Below are 27,161 nucleotides of genomic sequence, written 5' to 3'. Positions count from 1 at the left end.
AGCCCCGGGGCATTTCTTCAGTTCTTGAGTGTTAATGCATTCATTAAGTTTGGTGTTGGTGGTTTATTTGTTTCTTGCTTTCTTATTTTTATTTTTTGGATTTACTCATCTTATTTTTATGTGTACGGGTGTTTTTCTCACATGTATGTATACTTCTGTGTGTATGCCTGGTGCCCTAGGAGTTCAGAAGAGGCCACTGGATCCCGGGGAACTGGAACTATGACAGCTGTGAGTTGTCATGTGGCCACCGAGAATCAACCCAGGCCCTCTGCAAGAATAAGTAGTCTCGCCCCCACCCCCACCCCCACGACCCAAGAAAGAGTTTCTCTTGTAGTCATGGCTGTCCTCTACTCACTTTGTGCACCAGGCTGGCCTTGAACTCACAGGGATCCACCTGCCTTTGCCTCCCGAGTGCTGGGATTAAAGGCGTGCACCACCACTCCCGGGCTTCTTTCCTGTTTTTTGTTTTTTCAAGATTTATTTATTTATTATGTATACAGTGCTCTGCTTGCATGTACACCTACAGGTCAGAAGAGGGCATCAGATCACATTACAGATGGTGGTGAGCCACCATGTGGTTGCTGGGAATTGAACTCATGACCTCTGGAAGAGCAGCCAGTGCTCTTAACTGCTCAGCCATCTCTCCAGCCTTCTCTCTTGGTTTTTCAAGACAGGGTTTCTCTGTGTAGCCTTGGCTGTCCTGGGCTTTGGTTATAGATCAGGCTGACTCAACAACGATCCACCTGCTTCTGCCTCCCGAGTACTGGGATTACAAGCGTGCACCACCATGCCTGGCTTTATTATCACATTTGTTTTTATTTCTTTGTGTGTGTGTGTGTGTGTGTGTGTGTGTGTGTGTGTGTGTGTGTGTGTAGGGGCTCTTGCATGCCTGTTACCACAGGTTAGAGAACACATTTTGGGAGCAGGTTCTCTTTCCACTGTGTGAGTCCTGTTGAGTAAACTCAAGCCATGACACTTGGGGGCTTTGTCCACTGAGCCATCTCACTAGCTGGACTGACATTCTGGGTATGTAGCTGATGATAGCCTTGAATTTCTTTCTTTTATTTATTTTTTTTTTTTTGTTTTTTTTTTTTTTTTTTTTTTCGAGACAGGGTTTCTCTGTGTAGCCTTGGCCATCCTGGACTCACTCTGTAGACCAGGCTGGCCTCGAACTCACAGCGATCCGCCTGCCTCTGCCTCCCGAGTGCTGGGATTAAAGGCGTGCGCCACCACGCCCGGCTCTCTTTCTTTTAAACAATTATTTATTTATTTATTTATTATGTATACAGCGTCCTGCCTGCATGTACACCTGCATACCAGAAGAGGGCACCAGATCTCATTATAGACGGTTGTAAGCCACTATGTGGTGGCTGGGAATTGAACTCAGCACCCTTGGAAGAGCAGCTGGTGCTCTTAACCACTGAGCCATCTCTCCAACCCCAGGCCTTGAATTTCTGATCCTCCGACTTTGTTGGATTTACAGAGTGTTGAGATTGTAGGTGTGTCCCAGCATGTCCCGTTTCATACATGGGCCACTAGGAATCCAATATAGAGCTTTGTGTGTGTTAGTCATGTATTCTATTAGCTGAACCACAAGTACTTTGTAAATTAAAGGTTTGTTTGGTTTGGGTTTTGGTTTTTTGAGACAGGGATTCTCTGTGTAGTTCTGGCTGTCCTGGACTCACTTTGCAGACCAAGCTGGCCTTGAACTCACGGCGATCCGCCTGCCTCTGCCTGCCGAGTGCTGGGATTAAAGGCGTGCGCCACCACCGCTCGGCTGTCATTTTTGTTGTGTGTGTGTGTGGACACACACACACATTGGGCCCAGTGCATTTAGTTAGGGTTGCTTTCACAAGCATTGTTTGGGGGAATGTTAACATGTAAAATATTGTGTGTGAGGTGCATATGCATGTAAGAGCTCATCGGGTGTCACATCCTACCTGTAGAGGGCAGAGGGTAACCTTTGGAGTCAGTCTTCAGCATCCACCTTGGATTAGACCACAATCCCTTGTTCGTCGCAGGGCACACCAGGCTAAGGGAGTCTATCTTTGCTTCCCATCTCAAGTTGTGAGTCCTGGCATTGAAGGCAGACTACCAGAGCTGGCTTTGTATTGCTTCTGGAGAAGCAAGTTAAAACTTTCACATTTGCAATGCAAATGCCATCTCCCCAGGACCCCTACTTTTATATACAATGAAGATGGTGAGGCAACTTCTCACTGTGTATCCTTGGCTGACGTGGAGCTGCTATGTAGAAGAGGCTGGCCTCAACCTCACAGATCTATCTGCCTCTGCCTTCCAAGTGCAGGTATTAAAGGCATGTGCCACCACACTGGGCTTAACTGTATATATTTTTGAGATAGGGTCTGCTGTGTGGTGTTGGCTGGCTTTGAACTCGCGATCCTCTTATCTTTGCCTTCTAAGTGATGGGATTGGTAGCGAGTTCTATCATGCCCATAGTGACCAATGCAATTGTCTCTGGGCACTACTGTCCAGAACCTATGACAGTCATTTTTCTTAGGACTGGCTTTTATTTTTTTTATTATTTTTTAATTTTTTATTTTCTCAAGACAGGGTTTCTCTGTGTAGCCTTGGCTGTCCTGTTGGCTTTTATTTTGTTTTGTTTTGTTTTGTTTTTTTTCTTTTCATTTTGTTTTGCTTTTTGTTTCTTGAGACAGGGTCTGTGTTAGCCTTGGCTGTCCTGGACTCGCTTTATAGACCAGGCTGGCCTTGAATTCACAGCGATCCGCCTGCCTCTGCCTCCCAGAGTACTGGGACTAAAGGTGTGCGCCACTACCGCCTGGCAAGACAAGGTTTCTTTATGCAGCCCTGATTGTCCTGGCACTCACTCTGTAGACAAAACTGGCCTTGAACTCATAGAGATCCATCTGCCTCTGCTTGAGGAATGCTGGGATTAAAGGCATGTACCACAACATCTGGCTTTTTATTTTATTTTATTTTTGAGACAGGTCCTCTCTATGTAGTCCTGGCTCTCCTAGAACTTGCTATGCAAACCAGGCTGGCCTGCAACTCAAAACCATCTGCTTGCCCCTGCCTGGGTTTAAAAGTGTGCGTCACCATGCCCAGCACATATATTACTTGTTTTATTTGTAGGGCATTCTGAGACACAGTCTTGCTATGTAATGAGGCTGGCCTCAAATCCAAAATGGTACCTTCGCCACATCAGCTTCCCAAGTGTGAGCCTTGTCGTGTATATGTTGGTGTGACATAAATGTGTGGAGGTGAAAGTTCAACTTTGGATGTTGCTTCTCAGCAATGTCTATTCTATTTATTTTTAATTATTATTATTATTTATGTGCATTGGTGGTTGCTTGCATATTTATCTATGTGAGGGTGTCGGATATCCCGGAACTGGAGTTACAGACAGTTGTGAGCTGCCATGTGGGTGCTGGGAATTGAACCCCGGTCCTCTGGAAGAGCAGCCAATGAGTGCTTTTAACCGCTGAGCCATCTCTCTAGCCCCTCAACTATTCATGATTAAGGTGGCTGTAGTGGGGCCTGGAATGATGGCTCAATGGTGAAGATTACTCCTTGTTCTTCTAGAGGATCTGGGTTCAAATCCTAGCACCCACCTCACATGGGGGCTTACAACTGTTTGTAACTCCAGCTCAATTCAACACTCTCTCCTGGTCTCTTTGGGCCCTGACAGACAAAACACACACATATACCATTTTTAAAATTGTGTGTGTGTGTGTGTGTGTGTGTGTGTGTGTGTGTGTGTGTGTGTGAGAGAGAGAGAGAGAGAGAGAGAGAGAGAGAGAGAGAGAGAGAGAGAGAGAGAGAGATCTTGCTTTGTAGGCTAGGCTGGCCTCAAACTCTGCCTCCCAGAGTGCTGGGATTACTGGTGTGCACCACTGAGCCCAGCTTTCCAAGTCAGCTCTATTCATCCACTTTTATGCAGGTTCCAGGGATGGAACATAAGTTACCATGCTTGCATAGCAAGTGCCTTTACCCAGTGAGCCATCCGGCCAGCACCCACCTTGGTTTTTGATGCAGGATCTTTTATTGGGACACCAGCTTGCTGGTTAGACCAGTCCGGCTGATCATCAAGGCCAAGGGATCTTTCTGTCTCTTCCCCATTTGTGACCATCAATCAATGGCCTGTTGGTTAAGAGACAGAATCTAGACTTAATCTTAGGCCTGTCCTCAAGGTCACCCCAGTTACTCTAAACTGTTCCAGGGTCCCATGCTAGAGCAAACTGTGGCTCCTAATCATTGCCTGGCCTCTCTGTAGGCTGCTGGCACTGAAGTGGGTCACACAGTAGGAAAAAAAAATGGGCTGGAGAGATGGCTCAGTGGTTAAGAGCACTGTCTGTTCTTCCAAAGGACCCGGGCTCAATTCCCAGCACCCACATGACAGCTCAACTGTCTGTAATTCAAGTTCCAAGGGATCTGACACCCTCACACCAATGTTCATGAAATAAAATTAAAAACAAAACAAAACACTGTTCCAGGAAAAGAACCGCCTTAGGCCTGAGCCAATCAGGGGAGAGCAGGAAAGTACCTAACCTCCCCAGATGTTAAGCATTTTTGAGGTCAGTCTCGACCAATCCCCTAGTACCAACCCAACCTTGCTAAATATCAACCAAACTTCTAACTGCCCAACTGGGAACTGTTCTTTGTCATAACCACGATTAAACGTGGTTTATCGTTTAACCCTAACGGTGATTGGGGCTCTCCTACTGATCCACTGAGGTTTGAGGGCCCTCAGGCTTAAGCTTTAATAAAGACTCCTTGCTTTTGCATACAGTTTTCAGGCTCCTGGTGGTCTTTGGGGAGCTATTGATCTGGGCATCACAAATCTCACTCATAGAAATTTTCTGCCTCAGCCTCCTGAATGTTGGGATTACAGGGATGAGCCCCTAAAACCAGGTGTGCATTTGTTTTCTAACAGGATCTCATGTAACCCCGAAAAGCTGCGATCAGGGGCAAGGCCCGTCGTGCCCAATTTGAGTGCTGCATTTTAAGATTTATTTATTTTTCAAATATACACATATATCAAAGCCTGCATGTACACCAGAAGAGGGCACCAGATCTCATTGCAGATGGTTATGAGCCACCTTGTGGTTGCTGGGAATCGAACCCAGGACCTTTGGAAGAGAACAGCCAGTGCTCTCAACCTCTGAGCCATCTCTCCGGCCCGAGTACTGCATCTTAAATAAGGATTTGAGGATTTCCACATTTTGGAGTTGTGAAAGGGGGAAGGGCCTCCCTCTCGTCTTTTCTCTTTCTTTTTTTAATTTTTATTTATTTATTTTTTGTTTTTTCCAGACAGAGTTTCTCTGTAGCCTTGGCTGTCCTGGACTCACTTTTTAGACCAGGCTGGCCTCGAACTCACAACCATCGACCAGCCTCTGCCTCCCGAGTGCTGGGATTACAGCGGTGTGCCACCACACCCGGCTCCTTCCGCCTTTTCCATCCACCTTCATTCCCTCCGGGGAGAATGTTTTATTTTCTTTAGGTTTTTCTTCAAAGAGGTGGTGACTCAGATCCATGCGGGCAGGCCGGTTATTTTAAAGTATTCACTTTACTTCTCCACACCATCGACGCTGGAATATACCTGTGAGAGCTCGAGCAACACAAGAACAGCTTCGTAAACGACCTCGTGGACATCCTCGCCGAGCCAAAACGCCCGCCACTTTTTTTTTTCCCCTTTTCCCCTCCCCAGGATTGATTGGCGTTTCTCCCACGTGATCCGAAGCAGCCAGCGGTCCTTGGCGTCTCGGGAAATCCACGTGGTGCCCCAGCTGGCCACAGAGGCGGCACTGCGCAGGCGCGGTTCCCGGCGCAGGCGCAAACACGGCCCCGGCGCACGGCTCCGCGGGCGGTTGGAGAGAGCGGGAGCGGGCGAGGTAAAAAGCCGGCGCCATGGTGGAGAAGGAGGAGGCTGGCGGCGGAGGCGGCGGCGGCATCAGCGAGGAGGAGGCGGCGCAGTATGACCGACAGATCCGCCTGTGGGGACTGGAGGCCCAGAAGCGGTGAGGGGCGCTGCGGGCCGGGGCCGGCGTATGCGCCCTGAGGGAGCGGGCGGGGCTCGTCTGCGGAGCCGAGTCTGGATTGATGCACCAGGGTTCCCTAAAAGTGCCTCGGAATGGACGCGTGGAGGATGTTTTCTGGAAAGTGTGGGGAGATGGAGACGTACCCCTGAGGCGTAGCGCGAGTGTCCGCGGAGGAGGCGGGGGAGAGGGAGGATTCGAACTTGAGGCTCGCCCCCGGTATGGTGGGGTTTAGTGGAGGCTTTTTAGGGTGTGTTAGAGGGGTGGGCATGCGTGCAAAAGGTTGGGGGGGGGGCGAGGACTGAGCTCGTTAATTTGTAGTAAGTGGGAACCTGTGTTGGGCGCCCTGGGGACTTGGCAAACCCCACAAGCTCCTCTGGGGAGAGCTTTGGAGCGAGCCCTGACAAAGGGACACCTGAAGAGGCACAAAGAGGCTGAATTTATTTGAGCACACTGCCACAGGTGCTGTTCCTTCCTCCCCCCCCCCCATTCCCCCGAGAGACAGGTTTTCTCTGTGTAGTCCTGGCTATCCTGGAACTCACTCTGTGTAGACAAAGCTGGCCTCAGAGATCCACCTGCCTTTGCCTCCTGATTGGGTGCTGGGATTAAAAAGGCACTCACCACCGTATCCTTCTTTCTCCATTTTTAAGTTTGTTTGTTTTGAGTGTCATGGTTGTTCACACTTTAATTACGGCCGTTCAGAAGGCCGAGGCAGGCGGATCTTTTGAGTTCCAGAACAGCCAGGACTACATACATAATGAGACCATCACTTTAAAAAAAGAAAAGAAAGAAAAGAAAAGAGGGGTGTGGGGTAGGTGCTGGAGAGATACTTACATCATCAGTTAAGTGCACTCAGGTTCTGTTTGCCCTGCCGCCCCACCCCCCCCCCCCATGGTTCACAACCACCTGCAACATCCTCCTTGTGGCCTCTGCACACACATACACTCAGATGTTTGCACACATAAAATCTCTGAAGAAAAAGGGATGAATCTATAAGGTTGTAAAGTAAACGAGATAGCTAGCACGTGAACACCACCTCGCACACTCAGAAGACATCAGTAAATTCTCTACATAATTGGACAAGTCTGAATAACCAGCAACAAAAGAAGGGAAAATATTAACAGTATTGAACCACTGACACCTCTTCCCACCCCCACCACCACAAGAGGTTAAGAGCAATATAGTTACAGTGCCTGGGGAGAATCACATGTTAGGCATGTGTGTTTTACCTGGGTCACAAACACTAGCCTCCCAGCCTATCCCAGCACATGGTTTAGTTAATTTTTTCCTTTGAGACAGGGTTTCATTTTAGTGCAGGCTGGCATCAAACTTGTAGCAGCCCTCCTGCCTAGTGCTAGGAGAGCTGGCATAGATGTAGTGACTTGTACTTGTAATCCCAGTGCTTCCAACAGGTGGCTGTAGGAGGGCCAGGAGTTCAAGGCCAGCCTGGGCTGCATGAGACTATGTCAAAAACAAAACAAGAAATGTCTGTTGTGAGCCTTTTCTCTCTGATTTTAATAATATAGCAGTTATGAAGCATAGAGGTTTATGTTCTGGGCCTGACATGTGATCTGTGCCTGTTGCTCAGTTGGTAGGGTGCTTGCTTAGCATATGCAAAGCCCTAGGCTCTGTGTCCAGCACTGTGTTAGGAAGGGCTTAGTAGCTCATGGCCATAAATTTAAAAACTTTTTTTATGTTCATTGGTGCTTAGCCTGCATGTATGTCTGTGTGAAAGTGTCAGATCTTGAAGTTACAGACAGTTGTGAGCTGTCATGTGGGTGGTGGGAATTGAACTCAGGTCCTTTGGAAGAGCAGTCAATGCTCTTAATTGCTGAGCCATCTCTACAACCCCTCATCTCCATAGTCTTAACCCCGTCTCCCCTTCCTTACAACACAAAACCAAGCCCTACAAAGATTATGTCATTATGAGCTTTTCTAGGAAAGTAGCACTTTGCCTGATGCCTAATGAATAAATCAATTGGAGGGGCAAAAAGATCCTTTAGTACCCAAGCCCTATGCTGGGAGCAGCCTTAGTTCCTGAGAAGAGAAGCTGGTTTGCCTTTAGTAGGTTAGCAGGGGAAAGAATGTAGAATGAAAATAAGAGGCGCTGGTTGTGGAGCGCAGACCTGTAACCCCAGCACTCTGGTAGGCAGAGGCAGTCGGATTGCTGTGAGTTCAAGGTCAGTCTGGCCTACAAAGCAAGTCCAGGACTGGCAGGATTATCTGGAGAAACCTTGTTTCAAAAAACAGAAAAAGGGAAATGAGAGTATCCACGGGACCCAGTTTCCATTAAGCTTGCAGAGAGACCACCCAAAGATTTGACTGTATGATGGATAAAGTAGTGTGCTTCTCATTGTAAAAGGTCTTTCTGGGCTGGTCCGTGGCTAGAGCGAGGGCCTTTGAGTTCTTTGCCCAGCAGGACAAACAAACCCCCCCCTCCTCTCCCTCTCTCTCCCCTTCTCCAAGACAGAATTTCTTGGTGTTAGTCCTGCCTATCCTGGAACTCACTCTGTGGACCAGGCTGGCCTCAAGCTCAGATCACTTGCCTCTGCTCCTGAGTGCTTGGATTAAGGCATGTGACACCACCAGCTGGCTCAAAACATGTCTTCGAAATGTGGACAGTAGATTGTAAGGGACAAAATGAAAGCACGGAGGCCAAACAGAGTCTCCTGTTACCCAGGTTTGCCTCATACTCAGTCTGATCACCTTCAACTTCTGCTCCTCCTGCCGCTGTCTCTGTGTCTCTAGTGCCTGGATTACAGGTGTGTGCCATGCCCCATTTATGCTGTGTTTGGGGTGAGACCCAGTAGTTCGTGCTCGTTAGACAAGTGCTCTATCAACTGAATCTCAGCCACAGCTGCTTTGTTTTCATATTTTTAAGAAACAGCCTCTTGGGCTGTTGAGATGACTCACTTAAGAGCACTCACTGCTCTCAGGAAGATTGGAGTTCAGTTCCTGGTGCCTATATGGCAGCTCACAACTTTCTGCAACTCCACTTCAGGGAGTGGCTCCTGCACACATGTGATGCATGCAAGCAAATACAGCAAAATAGGTAATATTTTTATATTTAAAGAAACATGGTCTTGCTGGGTGGCGCGTGCCTCTGCACTTGGGAGGCAAAGACAGGTGGATTGCTGTGAGTTCGAAGCCAGCCTGGTGGTCTCCAAAGCTAGTCCAGGACAGCCAAGGCTACACAGAGAAACCCTGACTCCAAACAAACAAACAAACAAACAAAAAAGAAAAGAAGGTCTTGCTCTGTTCTTCCTGGGTTCTGCCTCAGCTTCCTGTATAGCTGGGACTACATGTGCTTGCTTACTTCTGGGTCCTGTTGAGTTTTGTAGTGGTGAAGTGATGATCACGTAGGTTAGGGAAATGGTTATTAGGCAAGGGGAAGAAGGTGGACAGGTGTGTGTTGTCCATATGTGTTTTTTCAACTCAAAATAATTGTGTCTCAGACAAACCTCATTGGCTACAATATTGCCACTGTGCAGACTTCTGTATAATTTTTGTGCTCATGTACTATAGTAGGGTTGATCCCTGGAAGGGGAATTGCTACTTCAGAGAATATGAATAATAGCTTATTCATTAAGTGCTGACTGTGTGCCAGGTAGTGTTTTAAGCCCTTTTCATGTAATTGAGCCATAAGTAAGCTATAGTCCCCGGGGCCCTGACGTGTGTGGTTAAGATTAAAAACATGATACTCATTTTTGATTGCCACTGAATAAACAATAATTCCAGACCACTTATTCTGAAGAGCTGTGTTGTAATGGCTTAGGGGGTGGGGATGGGGGCAGGAGAAGCTTACAGTTCCCTGAGACTGGTCAGAAGCCTTTTTTCCCTTTTTATAAATGTGTTCACACTGTAGCCCCACAAATTGGTCCGGAACTTCCATTGGTGTGCTGGGTTTTCAGGTCTGAGCCACCCCTCCCAGCTAGCTTTACTTTGTACTTTTCATCCTCCTGCCTCAGCCTTCTGAGTGTCTGGGATGACAACCCTGCTCCAATAGGACCATTAGAGACCTTTAATGTTGCTGTTGCAAGGAAAGTTCTGGAGAGGTCATTCTCCCTTGAGTGTGGCATAGTAGGCAAGGCTGCTGGGGTTGGCAAGTTGCCTCAGCAGGTAAAGGTGTTTGTTGCAAAGCTTGACAACATGATTTTATTCTCAGGGACCCACATAGTGGAAGAACAGACTGGACTCCTGAGTTTCCTCTACCTCCACAAATGGGCATGTGTACATCCACACAAAATCAATAATAAAATATTTACAAGGAAAGGCCTGGTGTTAATGCTTTTCTCGTTGCTGTGATTTATTTGAAGGTACAATCCATTGTGGCAAGAAAGCCACGCAGCAGGGATGTGAGCCACTGGTGGCATTACATCTAGTCAGGAAACAGGTGGACAATTGCTGCTCTGCTCCCTCCCTGCTTCCCTTTTAAGCTTATTGATTTGTTTTGAGACAGGGTCTCGGAACTAGTTATGTAGGCCAGGTTGGTCTTGAGCTCACAGAGATCTACTTGCTGCTGCCTCCTGAGTGCTAGGAATTTTATTTATTATTGAATGCCTGTGGTGGGTTGCACATATCTTGGCACATATGTATAGAGGCCAGGCGACAGCTTTGTGGACTTGGTTCTCTACTAACTTTTCGTAGCTTCTGAGAGTGGAGCTCGTCTCAGGCTAGCATCTCAGGCAGCAGGCACTTTTGCTTTTGGAACCAGGGTCAGCTTGCTGCCTTTTTTTCCCTCTTTTTTATTGAATGTGGACTCACTCCATTGATTGTGCTGCCCACAGTCAGGGTAGGTCTGCCATCTTCCACTGTCTTAGAATATAGCAGAGCTGTGTGTACATGGTGATTCTAAATCTAATGAAGTTGACAGTGAATAGTAACCACCGCAGGCCCTGAGGAAATGGCACTGGGGTAAGGGAGCGTAAATAGGGGTGTGGAATATTCTGATTTTGAAGACCAGTGGTGGAAAGCTGAGGGCATGCTTGGTGGTGGTAGGAGTCTGTAATAACAGGACATAAATATAGTGAAGTAGCATATGTTGATCAGTTCTGGACAACTAAATGTGAGCTGTAGTTTTTTTTTTTATGTTATAGAGGAGTTTATTAAATGAGCATGGGGGAGAAGGAAAGGTGGGAGGGGTACCCTAGCGTAAGGAGACAGAGAGAGAGAGAGAGAGGAAGAGTGAAAGGAGTGCGAGCTGTAGATTTTAGTTGCTAGCATGCACGAGGGCCTGGCTTTGATCCTGGTACCAAATATATTGCGCAAGAAGGTGCACACCTATTACACATTGTAAGTAGAGGCAGGAGGGTCAAAGTTCAAGGTTCTCCTCTGCTACATAGTTTTAGGGCCACCTGAGATGCATGAGTCCAAGTGTCAAGCAATTCTTTTTGAGAATGAGTGCTGAAATTTCCAGATTCAAGTGTATGGCTAGAGCTGGGCACGGTGGCGCACGCCTTTAATCCTAGCACTTGGAAGGCAGAGGCAGGCGGATCTCTGTGAGTTCGAGGCCAGCCTGGTCTACAAAGTGAGTTGCAGGACAGCCAAGGCTACACAGAGAAACCTTGTCTTGGGGAGGAAAAAGTTTTTTTTTTTTTTTTTTTTTAAATATTTTATTATTTTATGTATGAGAGCTCTATCTGCATGTACACCCACATGCCAGAAGAGGGCATCAGATAATATTATATATGGCTGTGAGCCACCATGTGGTTGCTGGGGCTTGAACTCAGGACCTCTGGAAGAGAAGACAGTGCTCTTTTCCACTAAACCACCTCTCCAGCCGGAAAAAGTATATTGGCTAGCTAGGCTCTTACAGTGAAGGTGGTTGGGGTTGAAGAGCAGTAAGTCTACTAACCACCTGTGTTGTGTTTGTTTCATGCCAGGTGTTGCTCTAGAGTCTGGATGATGCTTGTGGTTTTGATCCTGACAGGCTTGGAACTCAGTTTGAGGACCAAGGTGGCTTCACATTTGCAGTAATCTTCCTGCATTTATTTGCACACCCCCCCCCCTTTGTTTTTCAAGACAGGTTTCTCGTAGCTCTGGCTGCCCTGGAACTCCCTCTGTAGGCCAGGCTGGCCTCCAGAGATCCACTTGCCTCTGCCTCCTGATTGCTGGGATAAAAGGTGTGTACCACCATTGTCTGGCTTAAAATTTTCTTTTGAGAGTATTCATTTCTACTACATAGCCATAAAGTTGGCTTTCATATGAACTAGTGTGGTGTATATCATCATGCCTTGCTGCTTCCCCCCCCCCCCCCCGCCTTTAGAAAGGGTCTTAGAGCACAGAATGATTTTACGTTTCTGATCCAAGTGCTTGGGATTATAGGGTCCTCCACCATGTCTAGTTTTTGTTTTGGGGTTTTTGGTTGGTTGGCTGGATTTTGGTTTTTTCGAGACGGGGTTTCTGTGTGTAGCCTTGGCTGTCCTGGAACTCTCTTTGTAGACTAGGCTGGCCTCAAACTCAGAGATCCACCTACCTGTGCTTCCCAAGTGCTGGAATTAAAGGCGTGCGCCACCACGCCGGGCTTGTGGTTTCGTTTTTTTCTTTTTTTAGTGTTAGAATTACATGGTGCTATAGCCGCGCCTGGCTTCAAACTCCCAATCCTTCTGCCATAGGCTCTTGAGTGCTGGGATTATAGGGATGTACCCCAGCCCCTGACAGCCACTGTGCTTGTTAAAGACTTCTTTTTTTTTTTTTTTAAGGTTTATTTATTTATTATTATGTATACAGTGCTCTGCCTGCATGTACACCTGCACTCCAGAAGAGAGCATCAGATCACATTATAGATGGTTGTGAGCCACCATGTGGTTGCTAGGAGTTGAACTCATGACCTCTGGAGGAGCAGCCAGTGCTCTTAACGATTGAGCCATCTCTCCAGCCCCCAGTTAAAGACTTCTAAATGTAATTCTATGTAAGTACTCAGTGATCATTGTAATTTTGGAGAAGAGCTCCTGGTGTCAGCACTTGGACGAGCTTACCTGCTGTGTGGTGGACCCAGGACAGCAGCACTGGCAGTGCTGGAGGCTTTGAGTAGCCAGTCCTGAGTGTGGCTGTGGTGGCCTGCACTGCCCTTGAGGCCTTGGTACAGCGTAGAAGCAAGGTCTGAATTGCCTTCTTAGACCTGATAAGCTCTGACTTTAGATATTCGTGGATCAAGAGTGCCAAATAAGATGCTATGAAACAATTCTGCCTCATGATGGGCTTGGGTTGGTTGGTTTTGTTTTCTTTTTCTTCACAGAGAAGGAAACAATTCCCCTACCTATTGGTTTCATTATGCTCAGGCTAGGCTCAAAATTATCACATAGCCAAGCCTGTCTCTGAACCTACCACCTCTCCAGTGCTGGGGTTACAAGTGTGCACCTGTAACCCCTCTTTCCCCAAGACAGGGCTTCTCTGGGTAGCCTTGGCTGTCCTAGACTCACTTTGTAGACCGTGCTGGCCTCTAACTCAGAGATTTGTCTGCCTCTGCTGGGATCAAAGGCATGTGCCACCACGCCTGGCACCTTCTCATTCTTAGACACACACTTTTCATGCTACCATGTGTTTTGCTTGTGTGCTTCAGATTAAATAATGCTCCTCTTGCTGAGCTGGGGTTATACTTCATTGGGTGCTATGGCTGGAGCTCCTGACCCCTGAGCTCAGTCCCCAACTCCACAATATGCTGCCCTTCTCACCATCTCTTCGGTTAGCATAGTAGTGCACAGAACCACTCTGGTCTTCTGTGAGCTGTGGCATTATAGTCTCACCCTGTGGCTTGAAAATAAATCTGGAACTGTCCAGTGCCACCAGGGCTCTCATGCTGTGCCCTCATTTTCATATTTTTACATCCTTTGTGCACCGCTTTGCAGCCTCTATATTCTTGCTGTCTCTGAAACATCAGTCAAGCCAAACATCCTTTTTTCGTTTTCTTTGTTTTTAGGGTGGTGGTGGTGGTGGTGGTTGTGTTGGAGACAAGGTTTCTTGTGCAACAGCCCTAGACGTACTGGAACTCACTCTGTAGACCAAGCTGGCCTCGAACACACAACAGTCTGCCTCCTGAGTGCTGGGATTAAAGGCATGTGCCACCACACCCAACTTCAAGTATCCCTTTCTTGAATTTGTGTTTACAGGGTTAGTTTTCTATATATAGTTAGGATGCTTTCTTTTCAACTCTATGTTGACTGGTTGTTTATTTCATTTGGATTTAAAAGCACCTTTTCTGGTTTCTTTTCGTTGTTGAGACAAGGTCTCTGTAATCCAGTCTGATCTGCCTCAGCTTCCCAGCTGCTTGGATTACAGGTGTACTCAGTCAGAAAGGTTTTCATCATCATCACTGTTCTGTTTAAAATTGCATCTTCCTTTGTCCTCTTTCTATTATTTTAATTTTTATGTGGTTCTGGGGATTTGTGCAGGACCTCATGCATGCAAGGCAAGTAAGTATTCTACCAACTGAGCTATATCCCAGCCCCGTCATCTACTCTTAGGTTTGAAGTGCTGCTTTATTCACTGCTCTGTTTGCACACATTGTGCAGGATCATTTGGAACTCATTTTCTAGATCTGAAGGTTCAGTGGTGCTTCGGTGCATAGAGTGAAAATCAAGCTTTCTTTTCTGTTGAGTAACTCCCACTGTTTGGGGTTATCAGGTTAACACAACGTGTGTTTTACAGGCTTCGAGCTTCCCGGGTGCTGATTGTTGGCATGAAAGGACTTGGGGCTGAAATTGCAAAGAATCTTATCCTGGCAGGAGTGAAAGGACTGACCATGCTGGATCACGAACAGGTGTGTACCGGCCGAGTGCCCTCTCCCCTGCAGCAGGTCATCCAGCTTCAGTGGCGCTGCAGCCGAGTCTGAAGGCTTGTGTGTATACTTTGACTCCTGGTTCCCAAGGTCTGGGCTGGTTCAGGAATGGGTACATTTAAAAGATGGCTCAGTTTGATGTAATGGTGCATTCCTATAATCCCAGCACTCAGTGGTTGAGGCAGGATTGCAAGTTCAAGCCTAGCCTTTGCTGCATAGTAAGGCTCTTAAAAAATTAGTCACAATAATGTTGTTGTAGATGGCTCACTAACGTTACTGTGAGAGTGCTGAACCAAAAAGGTGTATAGACACTATATACAGAGAACAGTGAACAGCCAGGGTAACTGCACGGCATATGGAGATACCGTGGCTGTGCCCTGTCTGTCCCTGTGCACTTTCTCTGGCCTGTCTTTCCTTCAGGATAAAAGTATTTCTTTACACGTTGTTAAGCCTCAACTGACATGTAGGTTTTCTACCAATATTTTGTTTATTTACTTGCTTCTTGGTCTTTCGAAGCAGGGGCTCACTGTGTAGTTCAGGCTGCCTTGGGACTTGGAGTATAACTTCAAAGCTACATGAGACTTGGTCTCAAAAAACTAAAATTTTCTACTGCACTGTGAAGAGAACCATGGGCTTTACTTATTTAGTGTCACAGCCACAACTTTTATTTGTTTTGAGTCATGGTCCATCTGTGTAGTTTCTCACTGTCCTGGAACTTACTGTGTAGATCAGGCTGGCCTCAAACGCACAGAGATTTCCTGCCTTTGATGAGTGCAGGGATTAAAGAGACTAAAGGCATTTTTTATTGTTACTAAGGCAGCCTTTCAGTTAGCTTAAGATGACCTCAAACTTCTGCAGAAGGTGGCAGTGAACATCAGATCTTGTCCCTCTTCCCCAGTGTTACTACATGCATGAACTACCACACTATTTATGAAGCATTGGAGGTCAAACCCAGGGCTTCATTGCCAGCTAGACAAATACTATGCCAGCTGGGCTACATCCCCATCTAAAAATTGGTTTCTAAAGGGATGGGATAAACATTGAGATGTAACAAGAATAAATTAATTAAAAAAAAAAAAAAAAAAAAAAAGGAAAAAGGAAAAAAAAAAGAAAAAGAAAAATTGGTTTCTAAGTTAAACCACTCTGGCATGGTAGTATGTACCTGTAATCCCAGCACTCAAAAAACAGAGGCAGCTGGGTGGTGGCGCACGCCTTTAATCCCAGCACTTGGAAAGCAGGCGCGGGCAGATCGCTGTGAGTTTGAGGGCAGCCTGGTCTACAAAGCGAGTCCAGGACAGTCAAGGCTACACAGAGAAGCCCTGTCTCGAAAAACAAAAATAAAAAGGAAAAAAAAAAAAACCAAACAAACCAGAGGCAGGAGGACTGCTGCAAGTTTGAAGTCATCCTGGGCTACATACCAAAACTGAGACAGCAAACATTTAAACAGAAAGAAAACCTAGAGAAATACACATCTGTGAGCAAGCTGTCAGGACAGAGGACGCGTCTAAGACAGCAGTGCCCTCTAGAGCCAGGGTACATCTGGAGGAGGGTCAGTACACCTGCCTCCAAGCCATCATCTGGCTGTGGGCTCCAGTAGGGCCATCCATACCAAGGGCTGTGTGGAGGGGCTCTGATGGCGCAGCAGACACCTGCAAAGGGCTGCCCGTGTTGGGAAGCATGGGCTGATTTTCTTCCCCTACTCACGCGGAGGGCCACAGTGCCTTCCCTTGAACGCTCTTAACCCCATGTAGAGAACCTGGTCAGCCATACAGATATAAAGCACTCCAGGGTTACAGTTAGGAGGGGCTGCTGGAGCCCTCTAAGTAAATATTCATTAAACAGTTTCAAAGGAAGGGAGAAAGAAGGGAACCTGACCAGCTTTGGCCTCCAATCAAGAAGACCACTATTATTAAAGTACATAGCTAATCTAGATCTTTCTTAACCAATATATTTTATTAACAACTTAGTGACCGAGCACACATCACTTATAACCCGACTAACCAAAACAATAGGAAATGAGGATTAATGGACACCTTAAGGATATCAGTTCCAAGGAACGATTCTCTGGGCGTGAGCCGCAGGATTTCTTCTGCTGGAACCTGGGGTAACCAGAGCCCAGAACCTCAGCAGTAGCTGGAGCCCCGAAGCCTTCCCTTGAGCGGTTCTCTCTAGGGGTGTCTTGAAGTGCGGTGATGAATAGCCAAATCTATCCCAAGTCTCCAACCCCCCTCCCCTCCAGTTCTGGGCTCATTTATATATCTCCTCCTAGAGTCTGTTCACAGGATCTTTTCAGCTGGCAACAATTAAGTTCCTGCACACGGCGGTTGCTCTTCTAGTGAATTAACCTCACCTGTTCTCTCACGAGACCGTTTCAATCCCGCACTTGGGATCCTAAAAAACAGGTTTATCTCTCCATTCTAGATATATTTGGGTGTATCAGTAATCTCTGCATTAATTATGATTGACTCAAGAAGTGGGCGTAGAGACCACTTCAGACTTTTGCCAGGTGGTGTAGATAAGAAGTCTGAACAGCTGTAGTGATAGAGATGCAGGAAGTGCACTGATTTGAGAAATCTTCTGGTGTGTATGTGCAAGAACTGAAAGCCAAGAGCAGGGTAGAAGGTGATTGTCACTGTTTGTTGTTCTTAGAACTACTTGAGTTCTGGGACATGCCACCATTTGCTGGATAAGCAAATTGAGGGAAGAGATGTGAGGTCCTGATGATTGCAGGCCTCCCTCAGTCTTGGTACGGAGTCCATGCAGGACACAGGCAGCCTCACCCCAGGGCCCATGCCCTTAGCCAGCCACTGCAAGGCTGCACTCCAGCAGGCCAGGCATGGGAAGACAAGGTTTGGGCTTAGGCAGTTAGATGGGTATCACCAGAAGGTGACAGTAGATGAGAACATTGAGTAAGGAAGGTCGGGTGGGATAGCCAGGGTCTCAGCCTAACAGAGTCAGTTGGGGGGGGATGGTGGGGGATAGTTTGCACCAAAAGTGACTTGAGAAATGACACCAGCTCTTGGTAGGAACTAAAAAGGCCAGTGGGTTGGTTTTTGGAACTATGCAGAGTATTAAATAGACCTGAGATGGAATCTTACACACAGCTGTACCTCAGAGGCTTTATGGAGACCAGAATGTCTTCCCAAGGGAAGAGAAGAGCCAGGCTCTGAGAGCTCAGGCAGGTAGGACGTTATGTAGCAGGTATTATCTGTGGAATGGTGAGTGTCCATCACGTGATTGAACCAGGACTTGACTCTAATTGGAATGGTCCAGAGGTACTGTTCTTTTGTTTTGTTTTTGTTTGTTCGCTTTTTTGTTTTATTTATATAGTGTTCTGCCTTGCAGGTGAGAAGAGGGCACCAGATCTCATTATAGATGGCTGTGAGCCACTATGTGGTTGTTGGGAATTGAACTCAAGCCCTTTGGAAGAACAGCCAGTATTCTTAAGCTCGGAGCCGTTTCTCCAGCCCACCAGGGCTACTGCTCTTAATCACAGATTGTTAGCCTTGCAGTAGGGAGTGAGATCCCAACAGGATGTGGTGACTTAAACACATGACACTTGCAGGGTAAGGTGGCACATGTCTTTAATCCCAGCACTCCGAGGCAGAGGCAGGTGAATCTTCATGAGTTCAAGGTCAGCCTGCGCTACACAGAGAAACAAACAAACAAACAAACAACAACAACAAAAACCAGAAACAAAAATATTTCCAAGCCGGGCGTGGTGGCGCACGCCTTTAATCCCAGCACTCGGGAGGCAGAGGCAGGCGGATCGCTGTGAGTTCGAGGCCAGACTGGTCTACAAAGTGAGTCCAGGATGGCCAAGGCTACACAGAGAAACCCTGTCTCGAAAAACCAAAAAAAAAAAAAAAAAAAAAAAAAAAAAAAATCCAAAATACTTGGGCCATTTTCTTGATACTGAGGAAGAAGTTGTAGGTAGTTGGAGGGGGCGGGGCTGATAGAGGGAGGAGACTGACTTCCCCTGAACCCAGCTCTGTGAGGTGGTGAAGTCATTTGTTAGATGTTTTGTGTATGAAATACTTTGATATGGAATCTACTCACAAATAGTCCAGGTCTCTGAATGACACACTTAATGGTGAAATCAATTAATTACTCTGCTTGCCTCCACTTCCTTACCTGGTGCATGTGTATTCCTCCACTTCAGAGAGGTCAGGCTCAGGGTCTGCTAGGGAAGCACTTTACTGCTGAGCATAGCACTAGTAATCAGTCATTTTGTTAGCAGTTAATCTAAACAAATTTAAGTAGAAGAGACCTTAGACTTTGCTTGGAGAGAGTTTCTTTTCTGAACACCAGGGGGTGCTCTTGAACCATCCTGTGTTACAGCCTGAACCACAAGCCATGGAAAAACGCTGCTTACCACCTGCTTCTCATGGCTTGCTCAGTTTTCTTTCTTTTATACCCAGGACCACATGCCCTGGGATAGCACCACTCCAAATAGGCCGGGCCCTTTGGATTAATCAGTCATTAATCAAGAAAATGCACTACAGACTTGCCCACTGGCCAATCTGATGGAGGTCAGCTGAGGTTTCTTTTCTAGATTGTAGATTGTGTAAAGTTAACAAAAAATAACCAGAACTGTCTGCATTAGACAAATTTTTGATGGAACAATAATAGCAATTGGTTGTGAGCATTTTATCACCCTTATAGGCTCGATGCCTTTGAGATTTAAATTCTGGGAAGTCTCAAGAATTAAGGAGAAATTATTTCCTAGGTATCTCCAGAAGACTCTGGAGCTCAGTTCTTGATTCGGACCGGGTCTGTGGGTCAAAATAGAGCAGAGGCCTCTTTGGAACGAGCCCAGAATCTCAACCCCATGGTGGACGTAAAGGCGGACACTGAGGATATAGAGAAGAAGCCGGAGACGTTCTTCACTCAGTTTGATGCGGTGAGTTTCTTCGTATCAAGCCTTCTGGGAGAGTCAAGCCAGTTCAAGAGCAATGGCAGCTCGGTATGGACCCATGCCCGTAACCCCGGTACTTGGGCACAGATGTGGGAAGGAAGACTGGCCGAGCCTGAGGCCAGCCAGCCGGAGCTACGCAGCAAGAGGAGCTTTGAAACCACACATTGCATGGACACTTATAAACTCTTCTGTACTTTGGGCTTGACACATTGTATAAATGTTTTTATGTAGGTCCAGTCTGTTAGACCTATTGTGGTTGGTTGTGAGATGCTTGCTGTATGCCTGCTTCTCTGTCTGGGCTTATGTTCCCCGAAATCGGATTTCATTCAGCATTAGTGTTTTATCTTCCTTTAAAATCTTTGGTCATGTCTTCTTCTGAAAACTTAAGTCATGGATTAGTTTTGTTACATAAAAAGTAAGTTGCATGTATTTGTTAGAAGTACCAAGACACAGCTTGTGTTTTGTGTTAAGAAAGCATACCTAAGCCGGGCGTGGTGGCACACGCCTTTAATCCCAGTACCTGGGAGGCAGAGGCAGGCGGATCTCTGTGAGTTCGAGGCCAGCCTGGTCTACAAAGTGAGTCCAGGACAGCTAAGATAACACAGAGAAACTCTGTCTCCAAAAACGAAACAGAACACAATAACAACAAAAGTAAAAAAAAGCCGAGTGCTGTGGAGCACACCTTTAATCCCAGCACTTGGGAGACAGATGCAGGTGGATGGATGTGAGTTCAAGGCCAGCCTAGTCTACAAAGTGAGTCCAGGACAGCTAAGACTACACAGAGAAACCCTGTCTCAAAAAAAAAAAAAAAAAACAAACAAAAAAAGAAAGAAAGCATACCTAACCAAGCTTAGTAGCACATGTCCATAATGCCAACATTTGGCTCATGGAAGCAGGAAGGAATAGGAGATCAAGACAGTTTGAGGCCAGCCTGGACTACATGAGGCTATTTTTATTTTTTTGTTTTTTGAGACAGGATTTCTCTATGTAGCCTTGGCTATTCTGGAACTCACTCTAGACCAGGCTGGCCCTGAACTCAGAGATTTGCCTGACTTTCCTCCTTTGTACTGGAATTAAACGTGTGTGTGTGTGTGTGTGTGTGTGTGTGTCTGTCTGTCTGTCTGTCTTCAAACCTGACCTTTGAGTCATTTAAAAAAAAAAACACAAAACTGATATTTTACTTGTCACCAGAACTTGCTTGGTTTTAACTGCTTAGGTGATAGTTGAGATTGCCTTAATATTGCTGTCTTCATGAGCACTATGAAGTGTAGCTTATGTGTACATGGATTAAGGGAACAGATTCTCTCGAGTGGTTTTACTTTCTAACTAAACCCTTCTCTTAGTTTTCAAAAGTGGCCATGATATCATTTATATTTTCAACACCCTGAAACCTGCAACTTCTCTTTTGTCTTTTAGTCATAGCACCCAAAGAACCTGTTGAACCTGTTGAAACTGGTCGTAAGCCTGCCAGAGAGACAGTTAATTTAAGATTTATGTGGACAGCAGGCAGTGAGTCACAGTTTGCAGCCCTTACCAGTCAGTTCCTGTCTCCCTGCAGGTGTGCCTGACTTGCTGCTCCAGGGATGTCATTGTTAAAGTGGACCAGATCTGTCACAGAAACAGCATCAAGTTCTTCACAGGGGATGTCTTTGGGTACCATGGGTACACCTTTGCCAATCTTGGAGAGCATGAGTTTGTAGAGTAAGTGTTGGGAGGAGAGGGCAGAAGGGAACATTGCCTTTCCACAGTTGAATAGGAAACCAACTGCCCTAATGAAGTAGCTTACTTTACTGCAGTACTTGAGAACATTCTGAAACAAGCGATTAACAAATTAAATTATTAAATTCAGTGTTTTGTGGGTTCACATTTTTGTTGTTTGTTTGTTTGTTTGGGTTTTGGGGGTTTTTGGAGTGTTTTGTTTTGGTTTTTGAGTCAGGTTTTTCTGTTTGGATGTCCTGGAACTCGTTCTGTAGACCAGGCTGGCTTCCAACTCAAGGGATTTACCTCTGCCTCCTGAGTGCTAGGATCAAAGGCATGTGTTACCACACTCCCTCAACTTGTAGGTTCAGAATTTTAGGAGATACTGGAGCCAACCCTTCAAAAACAATGATACCACCAATTTTAGTTAGGGTTTGTATTGCTGGGACAAAACCCATGACCAAAATGCAAATTGAGGAGGAGAAAGTTTATTCAGTTTACATTTCCACGTTGCTGTTCATAACCAGAGGAAGTGAGGATAGTAACTCGGAAGGGCAGGAACCTGGAGGCAGGAGCTGATGCAGAGGCTGTGGAGGCTTCCTGGCTTGCTCGCCCTGGCTTACTCAGACTGCCCTTTTTTTTTCTTAAGTTTTTTTCAAGACTGGGTTTCTCTGTGTAGCCTTGGCTGTCCCAGACTTACTTTGTAGACCAGGCTCATTTCAAACTCACAGCGATCCACCTGCCTCTGCCTCCCAAAGTGCTGGAATTTGCAAGCCTGCACTTTTTTTAAAAAAAATTATTATTTTTGTGTGTGTGTGTGTGTGCGCGCGCGCGCGTCTATTGGTGTTTTGCCTGCATGCATGTCTCTGTGAGGGTGTCAGGTCCCTTGGAACTGAGGTTACAAACAGCTGTGAATTGCCGTGTGGTTACTGGGAATTGAACTCAGGGCCTCTGGAAAAGCAGCCAGTGCTCTTAGCTGTTGAGTCATCTCTCCAGCCTCAGGTCTGCCTTCTTATAGAACCCAAAATCACCAGCCCAGGGGTGGTACCACCCACAATGGGCTGGACCCTTTCCCCCATTGGTTACTTACTGAGAACTGCCTTACAGCTGGATCTCATAGAGGCATTTCCTCAACTGCAGCTCCTTTCTCTATGATGACTTTAGTTTGTGTCAAGTTGACACAAAACCAGCCAGTACATCCTCTGAAGCCCAAAGCAGGCAATGTTGTGGACAAAGTGCATCATGTGGTGTCCCAGCTTCCTGAACTTGAGGGCTGGGACTCATATGCTGTCCAGGGAAGGCTTGTTCCCTAGCTTGTGCTTGCATTTCGAGAGACGGTGGAAGAGTACTTGCTAGTTAACGGGCACATTCTACCTACCTTAGAAAAGCTCCAGAGTCAGAGCCTACTGTGGAGCAGACAGACCTTATCCCTCATTTTGAACAGGAGGCTGTAGAGCTTAATAATTCTCACATGACAAGACCTGCAGTGGTTTTTATTTACAGCTTCTAAGTGAAAGATGGTAGACGATAGAGTATTTATATAATTAGATGAGTTGGGTATTTGGCCAGCATATTCTCCCACCTCTCGCTCCCTCCTTCCCTCTCTCCCTCCTTCCTCAGTTTTACAGCATCTGAAGCCTACCAATAAGTGATACAGTTGGGCGGAGCGTCCTACTAAGCAGTGTTCTCGTTGTTTAGTCTTTCCAGCAAGTCATTGGTATTTCTCTGGCCCACAAATTTCTTGGCTGTAAAATTAAATTTTGAGCTGGATGGTAATGGTGGCACAAACCTTAATCCCAGCACATGGGAGGCAGAGGCAGGCTGATCTCTTGAGTTCTAGGCCGGCCTGGGCTGCACAGAGAAACCCTGTCTTGAAAACCAAAAAAGAGAAAAAAATACTTGGAAAGGAGAAAGCATGTTCTCACCATCTCCTACCCTAGCCACACAGAAGCTTTAGAAAGGTCAGCTTGTTATGCATTGGACAGTTAGCTGGTATATTCTAGCCTGAAATTCCCACAGCAGAAATTAGTTTTGGCTCTGTTGCAAAGCAGCCTCTTTGGTTTATGGGAGCTTGGTTATGCTAAGCAGTTTGCTTATGCTCTTTTCTTCCCATAATCACACCGGGACAGCTATTCCCAGAGAGGTTAACTCATTTACAAGACCTGCAATGGTTTTTATTTACAGTTTCAGTGGCTGAACCCAGGCCTCATTGACCCCAAAGACTTTGCTTTTTTGTTTGTTTGTTTGTCTGTTTAGCCCTGGCTGTCGTGGAATTCATTCTGTAGACCAGCCTGGCCTTGAACTTAGCTTTTTGCTCTTAGACAGTATTATTCTGTGAGCTGATAGCATTTTTAAAAATTCATATTCTGGTGATGTGACTTGTGACTCAAACCCAGTATCTTTCCATTCTCACTCTGTAGAGAGAAAACCAAAGTTGCCAAAGTTGGCCGAGGAGTAGAAGATGGACCTGATACCAAGAGAGCAAAACTTGATTCCTCTGAGACAACCATGGTCAAAAAGGTACTGTAGAGAGCTGAGGCCTTACGGAGAGGGCCTTCCATAACTGCAGATGGCGGAGCCCTGAAGGGAAGCCTAAGACTGGGCTCTGCTCACTTAATATGTGGTCTGGCTGCTACTGATTCTAACTAGCTTTTCCCTCAGAAAATAGGTTTACATTAAAAATAAAAATGCTTCAAGAAAATCATAAATCTTTTATAATTCTGGCAGCCTGTTCAAATTAATTCAGGAACTATTCTGGTATGGCACCATTTGGCCAGATGTGACAAGCTTGTTAACTTATTTGGCACAGACCATAACATCTTTTTTGTTTGTTTGTTTTTAGGCTTTTAGGTTTTCAGAGACAAGATTTTTCTCTATGTCAGCCCTAGGTGTCTTGGGCTCGATTTGTATACCAGCCTGGCCTGGAACTCACAGCAATCCACCTGCCTCTGCCTCCTGAGTGTTGGGATTAAAGGTGTGTGCCACCATGAACATAACAGTTTTGACCTCTGGTGTCTGGAGCAGTGTGACAGACTGGAGCAGAGGTCACTACTTTTTCCCTCCCTTATCATCCTCTTAGTCATTTTCTTTCTTTAGATTTGTATACAGTTTGGTAAGGTCCACTGGTCAGGAACTAGTTGAAACTTGAATTGTTTTTTTTCTGCCTTTCATTCACTCGTAGCTATGCTTGTACGTAATGTGCACAAGTACACATCACCAGCTCATGTTGAATGTCTTGCTCAATGTCACATTCCCACCACACAGACTGGGTTTCTCGGTGTACGCTTTTTTTTAAAACCTTTTTGTGTATAGGTGCTTTACGTGTGTGTGTGTGTGTGTGTGTGTGTGTGTGTGTGTGTGTGTGTGTGTGTGTGTGTGTGTCTGTCGCGCAATGTAACAGTGCCCTCAGAGACAAGGAGAGGAGAGCAGACCCTCCAGGGACTGGAGTTGACAGACAGTTTTGAGGCATCACAGACCAAGTTCATCCCCAGATATCATGGGGAGAAAGTTTGGCATGACATTTTTTTTTTCTTTAAAGATTTATTTATTTATTACGTATACAGTGTTCTCCCTGCATGTGTGCCTACAAGCCAGAAGAAAGCACCAGATAACAGTACTCTTAGCCTCTGAGCCATCTCTCCCAGCCCCTAGACATGGCAATTTATGCTAGTATGAAAACCATTCCCAGGGAGGCAGAGACAAGAGCATTCCTGGTTCTTGCTGGTGGTCAGTGTAGTGAGTTCCAGATTCAGTAAATACATCCTGTCTCCAAAAGATGAAGAATGGAGCTTGATGGCTTATACCTATAATCCAGGTAGTGACTGGGGGCCAGAAGTTCCAGATTAACCTAGGCTACTTTGAGACTTTGCCTCAAAACAGAGAGGCTTTTAATATGTGTATAGTGCCAGGTAGTGGTGGTTGTGCATGCCTTTAATCCCAGCACTTGGGAGGCAGAGGCAGGTGGATCTCTCTAAGAGAAGCCCTGTCTCAAAAAACCAAAACCAACCAAACAACCAAACAGAAAACCAAAAAATTATGTATATAGTAATCACTGGTGGTGGTGGTAGTGTGTGTGTGTGTCTTATTCAGTATTGGATATAGAACCTGGGGTGTTTAATCTTTTTTTTTTTTTTTAAAGTTTTGTTTTGTTTTAAGATTTATTTATGGGCTGGAGAGATGGCTCAGTGGTTAAGAGTGCCGCCTGCTCTTCCAGAGGTCCAGAGTTCAATTCCCAGCAACCACATGGTGGCTCACAGCCATCTATAATGTGATCTGATGCCCTCTTCTGGCCTATAGGTGTACCTGTAGGCAGAGCACTGTATACATAATAATGAATAAATAAATCTTTAAAAAAAAAAAAAAAGATTTATTTATTAATTAACTGCACAGTGTTTTGCCTGCATGTATACCAGAAGAGGGCACTAGGCCTCATTATAGATGGTTGTGAACCACTATGTGGTTGCTGAGAATTAAACTCAGAACCTTTGGAAGAGCAAGCAATTCTCTTAACCTCTGAGCCATCTCTCCAGCCCATTTGATCTTAGTTTAGAGAAAGCAGTTAGGAAAGGGGTCAGAAGGCAGCAGTTTCTCCAGCTGGTGTCAGAGAAGGGAATTTTTTATACTGAGGAAAACAATTCAAAGTGGCTGATACTGGTTTTGTTAAGTGAGAAATGATGGGACCAATCCCATATTTACCCTTTGCTGTATAGATTTAAATGTTGAGAAAGGAAACCAGCAGGTTGGAACGTTCAGTTAAAGTTGCATTGAGGGGTAGGGGTCCACAGAAGCGGAACCAAGTCCCTTCAGGAAGGCAGAACTATGCATTTCTTTCCCCTTTTGTGTTTGTGTTGGTATTGCTTTATCTGTGAGCCTGATGCAGAGGAATTATTAAGCTCTAATTTTAGTGTCTATTCACAGGACTGTAATTACCCAGAGTGAACATTAGAGTTTGGGCCAAACCTGGGGCCCTTTCTTTTTGAGGCCCAGTCAGGCTTTCTCTGCATGGCTGCCTGAGTTTGGTGGGGAGAGAAATTGTTAACAAGTGGAGGAGCACAAAAGGAGCTTTGTGGGCGGCTCTGTCAGTTTATAAATCACACCCTCTTACAAGTGTGACACTTGGCCCTGGTGTTAAGGGTTTATGGCTTAAGGGCCTACTCTGATTGAGGCCTGCATTTTGCATTCAGATGGAAAAAGCCTTTGCTTTGTTAGCCATTTGCAGCTGGAAGTTTCCCTGGAGTCCCTTCTGGTGCTGCCCACTAGGGTGGATATGGAAGCTTCATTTGGGAGCCACTTTATGTCACTATGAGGAGAATGTGGGGAGCCCAGGCCAGTATTTGGCAGCCTTGATGTGCCATTGCTGAGGGCTCTGCCGGCCCTTTGCCTTTTGTCCTGTGTCTTCCTTACAGGGGCCAGAAATTGAAGATATCAAAATATTCCCCAGCTGACTTTGTTAGTCAGCTGTTACAATAGGACTGTTGAGCTGGGATTCCAGCCCTGAGCCCTTGAGGGTGCTCGGCATGCAGCACATTCCTTTTGACAATCCCCTGGATTCCAGACCTTAGCTTTGTGTCTCACCAAGAACACAGTGCAAGGACAGGGTGTGGCACTGTTTGGCCTGTGGCTTTGCCACCTGGTAGTAACAACTTCTCCATTTGAGCAGAGAGGGCCTTGGGATTTATTTTTCTTAGAATTTTTTGATGCAAGTTCTTGCTGCCAACCTGGCTGTCCTGGAACTCAGAATGTAGACCAACCTCAC

The 27,161-nt window shown here is 46.1% G+C and overlaps 1 protein-coding gene and 1 pseudogene across 1 annotated transcript in view; both read left to right on the top strand.

Annotated features, from left to right (window-relative positions):
- The first annotated feature begins 4,156 nt into the window (after window positions 1-4,156).
- LOC127204099 (uncharacterized) lies at window positions 4,157-4,282 on the top strand (annotated as a pseudogene).
- A 1,530-nt stretch (window positions 4,283-5,812) lies between these two features.
- The window catches only part of Sae1 (SUMO1 activating enzyme subunit 1), a 54,077-nt gene continuing 32,728 nt past the window's right edge, over window positions 5,813-27,161 (top strand). Inside the window, exons 1-5 of the mRNA XM_051162467.1 lie at window positions 5,813-5,996; window positions 14,661-14,772; window positions 19,520-19,693; window positions 21,267-21,409; window positions 23,827-23,926. Of these exons, the coding sequence (XP_051018424.1) occupies window positions 5,887-5,996; window positions 14,661-14,772; window positions 19,520-19,693; window positions 21,267-21,409; window positions 23,827-23,926 (639 nt within the window). The 5' untranslated portion in view covers window positions 5,813-5,886. The remainder of the gene's footprint in view (window positions 5,997-14,660; window positions 14,773-19,519; window positions 19,694-21,266; window positions 21,410-23,826; window positions 23,927-27,161) is intronic.

This window comes from Acomys russatus, chromosome 19 (assembly GCF_903995435.1).
Source record: "Acomys russatus chromosome 19, mAcoRus1.1, whole genome shotgun sequence".
NCBI classification, from domain to species: domain Eukaryota; kingdom Metazoa; phylum Chordata; class Mammalia; order Rodentia; family Muridae; genus Acomys; species Acomys russatus.
This window is presented reverse-complemented; position numbering and strand designations above follow the sequence as displayed.